General features: G+C 43.0%; 1 protein-coding gene across 2 annotated transcripts in view; it reads left to right on the top strand.

Moving 5' to 3' along the window:
* Positions 1–839: 839 nt before the first annotated feature.
* LOC135102345 (prolyl 4-hydroxylase subunit alpha-1-like) overlaps positions 840–14,448 on the top strand; it is a 51,582-nt gene continuing 37,973 nt past the window's right edge. Inside the window, exon 1 of one of the 2 annotated variants that reach the window (XM_064007441.1) lies at positions 840–1,099. Coding sequence is in view for 1 of the 2 variants with exons in the window: in XM_064007440.1 (XP_063863510.1) it covers positions 2,753–2,845 (93 nt within the window). In the remaining variant the exon portion in view is untranslated. Of the gene's footprint in view, positions 1,100–2,737; positions 2,846–14,448 lie in introns of those variants that run through there. The other variant, XM_064007440.1, reaches the window with a different exon arrangement.

Raw genomic sequence — 14,448 nt, 5'->3', positions numbered from 1 at the left:
AAACAATGCAACACAAAGATCTTATCATTACTGTTATCTTATCAGTGGCCAGAAGTGAGGCACTTTCCTTCCGGACAAGGGACTTAATTTCTAATGGTCCTATCAGCACACACTAAGGAATTTCCTGTCCATTGGTTTTGACAGGTGTTAAATCTTTATTGCTTCGTGCAGTTGTTCACTCCAGTCTGTGAACCAAGAAAGCACCAATTTACACAAAGAAACTCAAGGAAAGAAGAAACAGTAGCAGACCTGTTGATCCATAGGAAACTCTGATAAGCTACATTAGCTTAACTAGAAGTTCAGAAAAGATACTGCTAATTTTGATGAGACAGAATAAAGGTGAAAGAAATTTTACGCGAAATTTGATGTGTGTATGTGTGTGTGTGTGTGTGTGTCTTTATATAATTGGTAACAGAACTCTGACGTTCCGAAACAGTAGTGAAGGCAGTAGGCTGTTCGGGAGTCATGACGGAGCGTCTCAAACTAATGGCCTAATCAGGTGGTTTCGCCTCTATTGTTCACACTGTCGTCATCAGCAGCAGCGGCCGCCCTTGTATCCACCATACCTGCTCGCCGACCGGCGGAGGGTACTTACAAGAATTTTTGTTCTTTTATACTAATAAAGTGGCTAGTCTATCAAGTCTGACTAGGCAGCTGCAAGTAAAGGATTCAGCGAGGATTTGTTTTGCTCGTAATGAGGATGCACGATACAGCTCCGTGTTGGCAACTCTGGGGGTGAGCGCGAGCCTGAGAGAGTGAAGATGTGAGTAACTCAATCCCCGACAAGCGAGAGTCGAAACTACTGAACGAACCTTCACTGTGGGAAGATAGACTTGCCCAGTACTGACGCGGCGGCCACGCGAGCAGGGTGTGTGGCGCCAACGCTCCCCGGCATCCTGACACGCTGACATTCACACTTTGCTGTCAAACTGACTTCACACAATTTTGTCCTGGCTTCAAGACTGACACTGAAGAATACGAAACACTGTTGACTTCTCATTAGCAGTTCAGTCAACGTTGTTCGAATATTATTCACTGAAGACCAAGATCAACTTCAGTGAACCTCAACTGTGCCTGAGAAGCCGCCATAACACAAAAGGTAAGCCATTACTTCACGTGTGTCGCTGTGCACTGAGTGCTCGTGCTCGCTGCATTTTATCTCAAGCTTATTAAAATTGGATTCTTCTGTTCGAGTTCAAATAAAATTAAGTTCTTTTCACTGGTTTATTATTACTATTATTATTATTATTATTATTATTATTATTATTATTATTATCATTGTTATTATTATTATTATTACCTATTATTATTTTTGTGGCAACATAATCCAAGGCTGATTTTTCAATACCATGCATGTAATTTGATAAGGAGATCGATTAATATTACAGTTACTAAGGGCGGGGTATTGTTAACTTGTCTGTGGCTTTCTTCTTCCTCAATCATCAATAATGCACGATGGAACAGTAATAACTGCCAGGACCAATGTTGCTACGTGAAACTCATGAAACTATACGTTACAGCGTATTAGGTTGGATGAGGAAGCCAAATTCTGCAGATTTTTGTTTCCATCCCCCACTCTAAAAATCTGGGTTCCCACAATGCCGTGGATAGGGAAAGAGGATAAGGTACAGTACAGGTCTAAAGGTACAGTAACATTTACCAGGAGTTCTCCCACAAAACAACTGACGTGGGATTTCGGTATTCAAACTAAAACTGTTTTATTTAATAGAAATCAACAGCATATCTACTATTGGAGGCGGTGCTTATGCTCATGAACGCTTCCATATAGAATACTGGTGGACTGTGCATTTCACTTGCCGAGGCATGATGAACTGGCTATTTTGACGAGTGGAACGCGGAGCAGAGGGAGGCTCATGTGCTGAACCTTTTTCTTTGTATGTTGTTACGTTCTTTAGTCATCTGGCCACGTTGTCCCCTCGTTGTCCCTTTACTGCCCTCCCCCATCTCTCCCGGACACCACACTCCATAATCCTGTTCATTGCGGGGATTGTTTGTGGGCGCAATCCCGGAAATTTGTGTGCTTTTAAGTAACTGTGACATTCTCAAGTGTTTGGAATACGAGTCCAAGTATTAAGCATTTTTTTATATGACAAGCTTAAGAGCATGTACTGAACATTTATTTTACCTTGAGCCACAGTAACTCAAACTGTGCACTCAGTATAGCTGCAAATGCTATTACCTGTACCAATCCTGTCTTATGTATATTATGGGGCCAGTCGAATATAAGTTTTAGTAGTAGTAATGGTGGTGGTGGTGGTGGTAGTAGTAGTAGTAGTAGTAGTAACTGCTGCTGCTGCAACTATTACTACTATTGCCATTTTTATGAAAAAAATGACAAATAATATTACGGAAATATTACAGTAAAGATGAGTAACTGAATGCACGAAATATAAATATTAGTAAACTTAGCGCTTGTTACTGAAGTACCATGCTTGGAGAGAGAGAGAGAGAGAGAGAGAGAGAGAGAGAGAGAGAGAGAGAGAGAGAGAGAGAGAGAGAGAGAGCGCCTTTTTCCCATCTGATAGTGTAGCTTTGAAATTTTTGTTACATGTTGTATATTGTTTCGGTCAAAGCTTCCTGCGGCCCACTGACACCGTAGCCCTTGCATAATTAGGTCTTCACTCCCAGGGGCCAGCCACGCGAGACCCTTGGAGCACTAAGGAGTTTATGCCAGTATTAGCAGTGACGCAGCAACTCGTGGGTAACACGGCCCAGACAGTGTTGAGGCGTAATGCCACCGAAAAAAATATTGGTCAGTGGACGGCGACTTGAACTTGTAGGAGGGAATAACTGGATTTCCACCGAACAATGGAGTCTTGCACAGGTGTGTGTGTGTGTGTGTGTGTGTGTGTGTGTGTGTGTGTGTGTGTGTGTGTGTGTGTGTTACAGGAAATATGTGTAAGTCAGGGATTTCACGAAATCTCAAGTGATTTCGTGAAAAAAATAAATGACCATATTTCTGAATTTGTTACACTTTACTGGTATAGTTTGGGTTACGTTTGGTTAACTTACTTTATTGTCGATTCATTTTGTTCAGTCAGTCATGTATGACTCAGAAATACATAAAAATATGCAAATATATCCAAACGTAACCTAAACTTTATCAGTATCAAGTAATAATTTGAGAAATAAGGCTGTTAACATAATTGTTATTGTCATAAAATAGCTGATTACAGAGATTCCCTGTAACACACACACACACACACACACACAAACACACACATTATATATATATATATATATATATATATATATATATATATATATATATATATATATATATATATATATATATATATATATATATATATATATATATATATATATATATATTATATTATGTAATCATAGCCTAGTTTCTGAAAATGTTCCCACTGAAAAACGCTTCAGGAGCGTAATGATCTGTGAAGATTGTGGCTTTCATTACTTCCGGATGATATTAAAAGAATTATGAAAATATTTTGTGGAATAAAGCACAACCTGAGTCACGTTCCTCGGAAGAGAGTACATCAGCACTGAAATACAGACGTGTCAGCCCGTGTGCTCCGTTATGCAGGCGTCCCGTGATGGAAGGCTGCAGGGCCAGACCTGGCATTTATCCTCCCGAAGAGGAAGTGTTCCTCCCCCGCTGTGTTTGAACCTCCCTGCTTGCGTGTGAGGAGGGCATCACCGCACACAAGTAAGGAGTAGGAAGAGGTGTAGGATGGGACGACGAGGATGAAGAGGAAAAAGATGGGAGTTTGTTTACGGAGGAGGAGGAGAGAAGAGTGTCCAGAGAGGAGAGTGAGGTGACTAACCGCGTGTGTCTTGACCGCTGCCTGCACCTCAATGCGTCCTGAGGGAACCAGAGAACACACGTTGGAAGCTCTTAGGAAATTCCATTAGCGAGCAAAAGTTTTCCAGAGCCTTATCCTCTGATCAATACATTATCAATTAAGTTTCCCACCTTCATCGCCGCTTTCAGTGAATCCTCGTGACAAAATGCAGTCACCCCGAAACGAGCTTGTCAAGTTCCTCACACGGGCACGCTCGCTACCAACACGCGGAACGAACATGAATTTGGTGGTCGATGTACACGCGTGGGGGGAGGAAAGATGCTGCCAGGTGGTGAAGATAAGCAAAAAGTTGTGCTGAGGAGGAATGTTTGGTGGGGAGCGTTGGCGGGAGGGAAGTAAGGTTGCAACGTGAAAGAGGCGCTTCCTGCTGGCCCTCCTCTTCCTCCTCCTTTACGTCAAAAACTGTACGGTCATTCTAACTGGTTCATGCAGTGAGGTGGTTTCGCGTATTATCTTCATTGTTGTTGTCGTTATCGTCGTTGTTCTTAGTGTAGTAGTAGTAGTAGTACTAGTAGCAGCAGCAGCAGCAGCAGCAGCAATATTAGTACACACTATCCTCCTTCTCATCCTCCTCCTCACTATCATGAAGTAACAACACACTGACGTAGCAAATCACGCATCCAGTTCCTTTGTTCCTGGTGCTGTTCTCTTTTCTTTCGGGGGAAAAATATTTGCTGGAATGAGGTGGTGGTGGTGGTGGTGGATGAGTGGTGGCGAGGAGCTGGTGTCGTGGCGGTGGTGGTGGATGAGTGGTGGCGAGGAGCTGGTGTCGTGGCGGTGGTGGTGGATGAGTGGTGGCGAGGAGCTGGTGTCGTGGCGGTGGTGGTGGTGGTGGGTGTGGTTCGTGTCCATGTCGTATCATTTGATTTCAACCCACCATCCCTTTCTCCTAAACTTACTTTCCTAATCTTCCTCCTCTCTCTTCCTCTTCCTCCACCTCTTTCTCTCTTTACATTTTTCTTCTTTATCCATTCCCTTTTTTCTTTATTTCCTTTCCCGTCTTTCCCTCTTTCTTCATTCCTTTGTACCTCCTTCTTTCCTTACTTCTTTCCTTTTTTTCTGTTTTTTTTCTTTTCTTTTCTCTTTTTCTTTTCTCTACTCTTTTCTTTCCATCTTTCTTTCTTTCTTCCTTCTTCTTGTTCTTGTTCTTGTTCTTCTTGCTCCTCCCCTTCGTCCCTCCACCCATTCCTTATTCTTTCTCACCATTGTACACACACACACACACACACGCATACAGTACCTAAGCAGACATAACCTACCGCATTTTAAGCATTCACCACCACCACACTCACGTACCACACACGGCATTGTGGCCCGTATTTAGAAACACTTTGGTCTCTCTCTCTCTCTCTCTCTCTCTCTCTCTCTCTCTCTCTCACCACGACTATTTTCAAAGGCCACAGGAATAAATGGTTAGCCGGGTACTCAAGAGTGTTTCTCCTGTTAATAATGTAGAAAGCTTGTTAATCTCTCACCAGAAGCATGAAAATAAGAACCCTTCTCACTTCAACCAGAGGCTTTAGAATGTAGCAGAGGTGTGGCCAGAAGTGTTTCAGAATATGGGCAGCAGAAAGGAACACAAGGTCGGGTCAAATTCTTAGTTGACATCAGGAAAAACAATCACCAGCAGGGGACTGAGATGTGGTGAAGTGCAGAGATACCTCGCCATTCTTACCTTATTCTTCAGAGAGAGAGAGAGAGAGAGAGAGAGAGAGAGAGAGAGAGAGAGAGAGAGAGAGAGAGAGAGAGAGAGAGAGAGTTTAATGTTTTCCTCTTTCCTCTCTCCCTCGCAACAATGGACAGCTGCTTGTGCCTCTGACATCACCAGGAGGAGGAGGAGGAGGAGATTGCTATATAGGAACAGAGGGAGAAGGTGAAAGGGGGTACTACAGTATATAATAAGGAAGGTTACTGGAGGGCAGTGTGAGGGAAGAGGCTAGATGAGAGAATGGAGGAGGAGGAGGAGGAGGAGGAGGAGGAGGAGGAGGAGGAGGAGGAGGAGGAGGAGGAGACGATGATGAGGTTGGAGATTCGTGAAGGTGTGCTGCGCGTCTAGCTCGGGGCATCAGCGTTGTTGTGGTCGGCTGGGGTCACGAGAGAGAGAGAGAGAGAGAGAGAGAGAGAGAGAGAGAGAGAGAGAGAGAGAGAGAGAGAGAGAGAGAATGTAGTATTTTTATTGTGCAGTAGAAACGCCTGTATTGGACTGTATTTGATTTTTTAACTATTATTATTGTTGTTTGTTGTTGTTATAGTAGTAGTAGTAGTAGTAGTAGTGATAATAATACGGTAGTGGTTGTGGTAGTAATGATAGTACGGTAGTGGTAGTGATGGTGGTGGTGGTGATAGCAGTAGTAGTAGTACTAGTGGTGGTGTCAGTAGTAGAGCACCGAGAAACGTTGGCCAACAGTTGCAAGCACTGTCTGTTCTCACCTTACTCCTAGGTATCAGTCAGTCATCAGTGTTATGATGTGACACTGGTGTGCCTTACTCATGACGTATTTGTAAGACGTGGCACGAAAATGTGTAATTTAGATTTTATTTCTATGTTAATTAAGCCTACATTACCATCAAATTGTATGTTTTCTTTCAAATTTTGCTATTTTTACCTGGTTTTGCATATTTTCTTTAAAATTTTGCTATATTTTTACCTGGTTTTGCAAGTTCTTTCCTGAAAAAAACCTGCTGGATGTGTCTCGTGCGGCCCGGACTGCCTAAATGACCGGAAAGTATACACTGAAAACATAATGTATTACCCAATCATTCTTAACAGGTGTGATGACTTCCGTCTTCTCGGGTCATTTTCATTTTCTTTTACCTCATCGAAAGTCTCAGCCATCTTAGAAATGTTTCGTGAAGCCTCAGGTCCGCATCTATACTGCAGCCCATCATCATAGCCTCCTTGTGGTCTGTTGCTCGATACCGGAAGTCTACCGTGACCGTCCGCTGTCTGTCCGCCGAGTCGCTTCAAAACCTTCCCGGTGACCACAGACTGAGTACCTGGGTGAGGGTGGGGAGGGGCTCCTTGTGTATTCATTAATCCAGTGCTGGAAGTAAACAACACTCACTGGGCACTTCGCGGCACTCCCCTGACAAGTGGAGGGAGTGAGCAAAGCAGTGAGAAACACTTTTCTTCTCCTTTCGCGGTTTCCCTAGAGTCAGGGATTGGCGCCATGTACGAGTCTCCTAGTTCTTTCTGTCCCTTGCATCTTCCTGTGTGACTTCCATCCTTCACAGTCCTAATGCAATTCCATCCCTCAATCTCACTTCGTCTTCCCATCGATCTTTCTCCCTCAACTGCTTTTCTCCAATGTATTTTAATCGTGAGAAGCACAGTATTGGTAAATAACAAGGAACGGTGACAAGAAATGGAACGACAGAGGAAGAGGTCCCTGTCACAGAAACGAACCATTGTATTGTAACATCAACAATAACGACAATAACAAAACACCAACGCTACCTGAACCTTACTACAATGATCACACTAATTTTGGAGGTGTTACAAAGCTCCTGATAGTGGCGCAACAATGACTTACCCTTTCTCTTCCTCGCCGACAGTAACCATGACACGGTGTATGAGTGAAAGGGTGAAGCAAGATAATAAACCCATATTACGCGGTCTAATCCCTTCGCGAGCAAAACCCCTGCAGCCTTCACACATCAGCCCATAATAGACAAACCGATTGCAGTGAACTCACCCAACACATACCAAGTAAAGAAGCGAAGAAAACGTAACACGAGCATCATTAAACTTGACATTTCACTGTCACGATGCTGAGCTGTGTAGTGTGTACGTAATGCTCTCACTTTCCTGAGCTGTGTTGTGTGTACGTAATGCTCTCACTGGTTTGGCTGTTTCTTTAGGTTAGTAAAATGTTGCGGTGCAAGTTTAGAGCATGGCAGTAATGGATAATATTGAAATAACATTAGCATTTCCATCTTAGGGCGAGAACAGGTTAGATTAGGTTAGGTTTAGATTAATTCAGTTAATTAATTTCATTGCTAACGTCCTTGTGTGGATCATGATAAAAAGAAGAATATTTTTGCCCAGAAATAAATATCCACTGCCTGGAAACTAGTAGGCTAAGATTATTTCCGTAATACCCTTGGATAATATTGAAGTAACATTAGCGTTTCCCGTTTCCCGAAGTGATGGTTGTCAGCCAGTCACCAGCTGTTAAAGGGTAAAGACAAGGCGCCTCCTGAAGCAAGGGCGGACGTGTGCGTGACGCAAGTCTTGTTCTCAGTGGTCGTCAGGAAGCTTCTCACCGGCAGTGTTCAAACATGGCCTAGAGCGTCACCGAGGCGAGACGCTGCGGGTGGTGACGTGTGGTGGTGGTGTGTGGTCGTCTTCCTCTGTTTCCGTTCCTTCTACTGCTACTCACGCACCCTCTTGCCTTCCCCCTCCACACTCACCTCTCCCATTCACCCATCCACTCACCGAGACTCACGCAAGGCTTCTCGCTTCTCCATGTAGATGGAGTTGTCGTTGTGACCAGCGAGGCGATGCTCTGTAAACATGGAGAGAAAGAAACAAAAGAATAAAGACTGGGCGCACGAGAAAAGACAGGAAGTTTATTTTGATAGCTTTCCCTTTTTTCCTTTTTCCTCTCTCTAGTTGCCATCATTATCATCACGTGAAAGTTTCCCGTCGCTTCCTTCTTAAAGCGCAACTTGATGCACAGACTTTCCCTTCAAGCCGATTATTTTACCTTGTTGCTGAAATACGCATGCGTCGCGCCATCCGGTTACGGCAATAGCTGACGGTGGCGGTAATGGTAGTGCTGGCAAGCATGGTGAAGCTACAGGTGAGAACGATGGATTTACCTGTGAGTGAGAGTAATGGAGTTTGGAACAGACCTGTTGGAGTTACAGGAAGAGGTGGCTGTAGGTGAAGATGGTGGAACTGTGATGAGGAGCGTTGGAGTTAATGTGAGTGATGGATTTAAGTGAGTAATGGAGTTGTGAGTAAGACTAACAGAGTTATAGAGCAATACGTATGACTGGTGGAATTACAAAGAGGAATTAAAGGAATTATGGGTCGAATTTTGGAGCGACGCAACTGTGGTAAGTTAAGGGGACGAGGAGAGGCGGCGGCCAGGGTGACTTAACCGATACCCTCTGGCGTTGTTGGCGCTCCCATGGAAAGTGTCGAGGGTGTGGCGAGGAGGGACACTGTTGGCCTCAAGAGACGGTGAGAGGGAAACTTTCATGCGGAATTATTGGTAGTATCTGCTATTTTTTTCTTTTTCAAGCCTGCCGCTAGTGATGGGTGAGTGCTACAGCGAAAACCACACCAAGCTTTTTTACTGACCGCTCGCAGACATAATCGCTCCCATTCTTGTGCTTCCGCCGTTTCTTCACCCAAATCTCAATAGCAGGTTGACTGACTGAGGGGTAGATACAAGTAGGCAATGAAGCAAGGAGACAAATAAGTACACGTGAACAAACTGACAGAACAAATAGGTAAAGGACCGTAATCATGATCCAGCGTAATAGCGATGACCATGATACAAATGCCAGTATTGTAGTTGTGAGTGATGTGTATCACGGGCATATTCCTGGTCGTGGCGAAAGTAGGTAACGGATAGGTAACGTCGAGGAAAAATGGGCAGCGCTACAAAGCTTATGTCGAGTCGCTTGATAATTTTTCTTCATCAGAATTCATAGTATGTTTTCAGTCTCCTTGGTCTGCTGTTTCAATATGCTGCTTAAAAAAAAATATATATATATATATATATATATATATATATATATATATATATATATATATATATATATATATATATATATATATATATATATATATATATATATATATATATATATATATATATATATATATATATATATATATATGGCAGACCAATGGCTGGCAATACTGCCAATCACGTTATCATCATTATCCTTCACATTATGCAAACAAATTTATGGAACAATAATTTTGAAAGTCACGTGTTGGTTTTAATATTGTGTTCTGTACAGTCCTTCTAGATTGCATCAGATTGTTTCTGTATCGCATGTTTATGTTAACCAGCTGTTGAGAAAATCCAAGTTGTGCCATTCTGGGTTAACAGCTCACGGCGTCCATTAATTACACCACCTCACCAACAGTGGCGCATGGATATGCCGAGCCAGCTGTTTCCCTTTCTAAACACCAGCGTGTCTTGCTGTGTGATCTACTTAAATCTAATTATATTAAATATCATGAGCGGTACACACTGTATACACCAGGTTGACTGTCCAGCAGCTGGCACATTCTCGTTCTTCTCGTCATGCATGTAAACACGCTTGGCACATCTAACATGGTTTCTTAAGGATTTTTTTTTTTCTTATACAGGAATTTAACTTGATCAAATTATGCTCGCGATATCTCCCTAATGTTACTGTACCTATTGCAAGGCAGTGTTCCCATTGGTAGTGCCAGCGATAACATGCCTAACCTTGAGCAGTACCAAGCAATCATCATTCGTCATCGTCTCAGTGTTTCATGCAAATACCACGTACCAGGAATATAGACAAACCACTACTGTCATTATCACCATACAGAACTTCATGAATCCTGATGAAGCCCCATGAGCTTGGAGTCATTGGGTGCAGGGCATCATTAGCACTGTGTACTCCGAGTGAAGAGTCTTTGGCGGGCAGGTCACGAACTTCCCAAAGGTTGTTCTGTACCGCGCACTCTCCGATCAAGGATGCGAGATATAAAAGCAGTACAATTATTGGTGACTCTAGGGATCCACCAGCATTCAGATGATTTTTTTTTTTATTTCAGTAAAGAGTATTGAGCACTCAACGGTTGGCCTAGTGTGTAAAAATAAGTAGATGAGTTAACAAATAAATAAATAAAAATCGGGAAGGAGGAAGACATTGAACCCTATAAAAAAGAACGATCGTTTTAAAGATGATGAGCGGAAAAAAGAGCGATATCTTCCCACTGTGCACACACGGCTGGGTTAGACAACACAGATTTCCTCGGACTGGAGCGAATCACTGAAGAACAAAGAAAAAAGAAATATACCTGGTATTAAATTCTGAACAAAAAACATTTCCTTTACGACGCCTGGAGGTCTAAATCTTGTATACAATATATTTAATTTTTTAAAGCTTTAGTCAAAGATTTAAAAGAACGCGTATTTCTGTATTTCTGGTGCTTTTGGTGGTGCTATTCTTTAAGTAGACCGTGATTCAAGCTTCCTTTCAGTAACAAAAGCTGGATTTTGTCTTGCATAATAGCGTTCAAACAGGTTCTCTACCTCTTCCTTTTAGCGTCTTATCTCGAGTACTTTTGATAAGCTTTAGTGGAGTTTTTCACATTTTTTTCAATGTGTATTCATGATTCCAGGGATAGTGTAACTGGCAAGGATTCTGTATCATCAGTGGGGAAAAACACTCGTGAAAGTTTCACAAAGCATTCCTGTGGCCTTTGAAAGTAGTCCTCATTAGAAGCCACATCATTCAAGCATATGGGCGTTACCGTGGCTTCTTACTGCGTGAGAGTTCACCTGGCGCCTCTTTGCCTTTGCTGAGAGCCCAGTGCTGTTCCCTCCCTGATGAGGCTCCAGTTCACACGGCGTTGCTGACTGGGCCACTGGGGAACCCAGCTATCTTGGGCGCCCTGCGCGTGACGATGAATGCTCTCTCTCTCTCTCTCTCTCTCTCTCTCTCTCTCTCTCTCTCTCTCTAGTACACAGCAGCTTTGGTCTCCCCCTATCCCCCTTCCATCTCCTGTCTCAGCCACTCCCTCTTCTCCTGTCCCTTCCTGCCAATATGTTATCCGCTGTGAGTGCCAAGTTGACATACGACTGCCGGTGCAGGGAGACACATCTTTCACTGACTAGTTTATCGCACTGAGCGCAGTCCGTTCTCTCCATCCTACTCCTGCTCTTGCTCCAGTGTGGCGGTAAATTGCGACGCTACCTTAGTGTGTCTCTGCTAGGCTGGTCTTGGAGTCTGTCTCTGTACTCGGGAGGAAAATTAACACGAGCTTAGAAGTGTACGTCACAGGAAAATTGTTGCTGAAGATGTTGGGATTTCTGAAATTGGAGAAAAATAAAGAAGAAAAAGACATGGAAAGAAGTAGATATAGATTTTGTTATTTTTCCCATGACTATTTTTCCCTTTTACTATTTTTTTTTTGTATTTTTCCCTGTTGTTCTTTCATATTCAGTAGTAGTAGTAGTAGTAGCAGCAGTAGTAGCACCAGCAGTAGCAGCAGCAGCAACAGAAGCCTCGAAAATCAGAAAAAAAGAAAAAGAAAAAAGAATAGGGTGTAATCGTGGCACGTGTTCCCGCTTTCCTCAGCAACCCAAGCATGGCGGTACTGTTACGCAATGTTCCCCCGCGGCGGAGAGGAGCGAGGGAGGCGGAGCGCAGGAGGGCAGAGGGCTAAACCACCAGGCGAGGATGACGAAAGATGAAACTGATTATTAAAGGAGACTGAATGGTGTGCGTGAGTCGTGGTGAGTGGCGGGGCGGTGGGGCCGTTATCCCACTGCCTCTCCGTTAGCAGCCTGGGGCCACACCTCGCGCTGCCTACCGGGGGGGACAGAGCGGGTGGGGGAGGCACAGGGAAGGATGGAGGGGCTGGTGGTGAATGTTATTGGTGCGGAGCCTCTCGTTTAGGTATTTGCTATGTGTGTGTGTGTGTGTGTGTGACATTGCTCAACTACAGCTCAGTGTTGCATTAAGTATGAGGTGTTTACATTTTGTCTGCGGTGAAGTGAGGTGTGGGCAGCACTGATACTCACCAACCATCAGTCAGGGTTCGAATCAAGGCCGCGGAAAGGAACCGGTGGCGCTCATCAAGTTTTTCATCCTTTCCCTTGAAAGGCTGTGGTGGAACTTAAGAGAGGTGATTTTGGTGATTGATGAGGTCACTGGAGGCGCGGCCCACGTGAGGCTCAGACGCTGGGGGCAGAGAGAAGCACAGAACCACATATATGATCACTAACGAAAAGTAAGCGATCAACAAGTAACTCGCCTTCACCTGACGCTTTTAAAAACAAGTCCTTTTCTATTTGACTTTCCATTTCTCGGTGATTGTAAAGATGATTTTGTAAAGATGATTTGCTTAATGCCTTTGCTAGTCATGCCTTCAACACGGGCAAGTGTTGAAGGCTCCCTCATCCATCCACATTCACCACAGCATGATTGTCCTCCACCGGTGCGTCTTCTTCCATCAAGGACTAGTGTGTCACAAAAGTGCTGGTTCGCATAAACATGACTTAAGCGTGAAGTACTTCCTTTCGAGTTTCCATAAATAGGATGTTCATTCCACCTTTCCTGGAGCAACGATTGTGCTCTACACCGAATGTCTCCAGCTTTTTTTTTTTTTTTTAAACAAAAGACGCAACGACCAAGGACAACAAAGCGAAAGAAAAGGCCCACTGTTTAAAAAAAGGCCCTACTACTCATGTGGATCACATTTATGCAATCCAGTTCAGGACTCTGGAAGAGCTTGCCGTCATGTCATCCACTCCTCTTTCATTTATAGGTAGCCATTTCAATATATACCAAAAATATACGGCCATTATACACTTCAGAATCACGGCGTGAATGAGTCTGGATAATATGAAGATCTCAATGTTGTGTAATGAAAGGGTTAAGAATGGTCACTAGTCACTCATCCACTACAGTTGTATCTACATTTACTTTGTTCTGGTTACGACTAACGAGTGGTAATTGCACAAGTTTGGAAATAAGCTGTAGATAACAGTAAAGTCACTCAGAAGGCAGATTAAAATGTAATACGTGAGCTTGTTTGGTATTTTGAGAGCCTGAAATATGTACTGTCCAGTTACGAGAAAATCTACAAACGTAATATAATATATGTTAAGTTAACTTGATGCAAGTGAAACTGGAAATATTTCGAAATATGTAAATATACTCGTAATTAGAACCGTTAACTAATTGTCACAAATTATAGTTTTTACCTTTACGCTATTGGACATTACCTTTACGCTATTGGACATTACCTTTACGCTATTGGACATTACCTTTACGCTATTGGACAGTCTTTTTCACCATCTTTTACACCATTTAAATTTTTTTTTATTATAATTTCTTAAAAGCTCTGCAGAAAACAAAATCAACATACTATTTTTTATATCTATTGTTTGTCCATACCAACATTTTTTCCTTATTGGGCGATGAAAATAACAAAGGACTATCATTACAACAAAAGCGTTAAAAAATCGACTTAAACCGTGTTCCTGTTATATGCGATCCAATACCACATGCCATTGCAACAAAAGCGTTAAATAATCGACTTAACCCTGTCCCTATTATATGCTATCTAATACCACATGATGTTCACCACAAAGGTTAAAAAAAAGAGATTGCATTCTATCCACAATGCGCTTTCAACTGCGACTTACCTAGATTTACTTTATAAGCCCCGGTTGGAAAGTTAGGATCATATTCTGAAACCTTCTTATCCGCACTGCGTGAAGTGAAGTTGCACAGGTTTTCAAGGGTGTCTTTATGGTTCTAGTGACAGATAACAAGATTTCTACATTATTAACGGGAGGAACTCTCTTAAGAACCTGGCTGATCATCTCTGTGGCCTTTGAAAATAGTCATGAAGAGA

The sequence above is a fragment of the Scylla paramamosain genome, chromosome 7, assembly GCF_035594125.1.
Source record: "Scylla paramamosain isolate STU-SP2022 chromosome 7, ASM3559412v1, whole genome shotgun sequence".
Classification (NCBI taxonomy): domain Eukaryota; kingdom Metazoa; phylum Arthropoda; class Malacostraca; order Decapoda; family Portunidae; genus Scylla; species Scylla paramamosain.
This window is presented reverse-complemented; position numbering and strand designations above follow the sequence as displayed.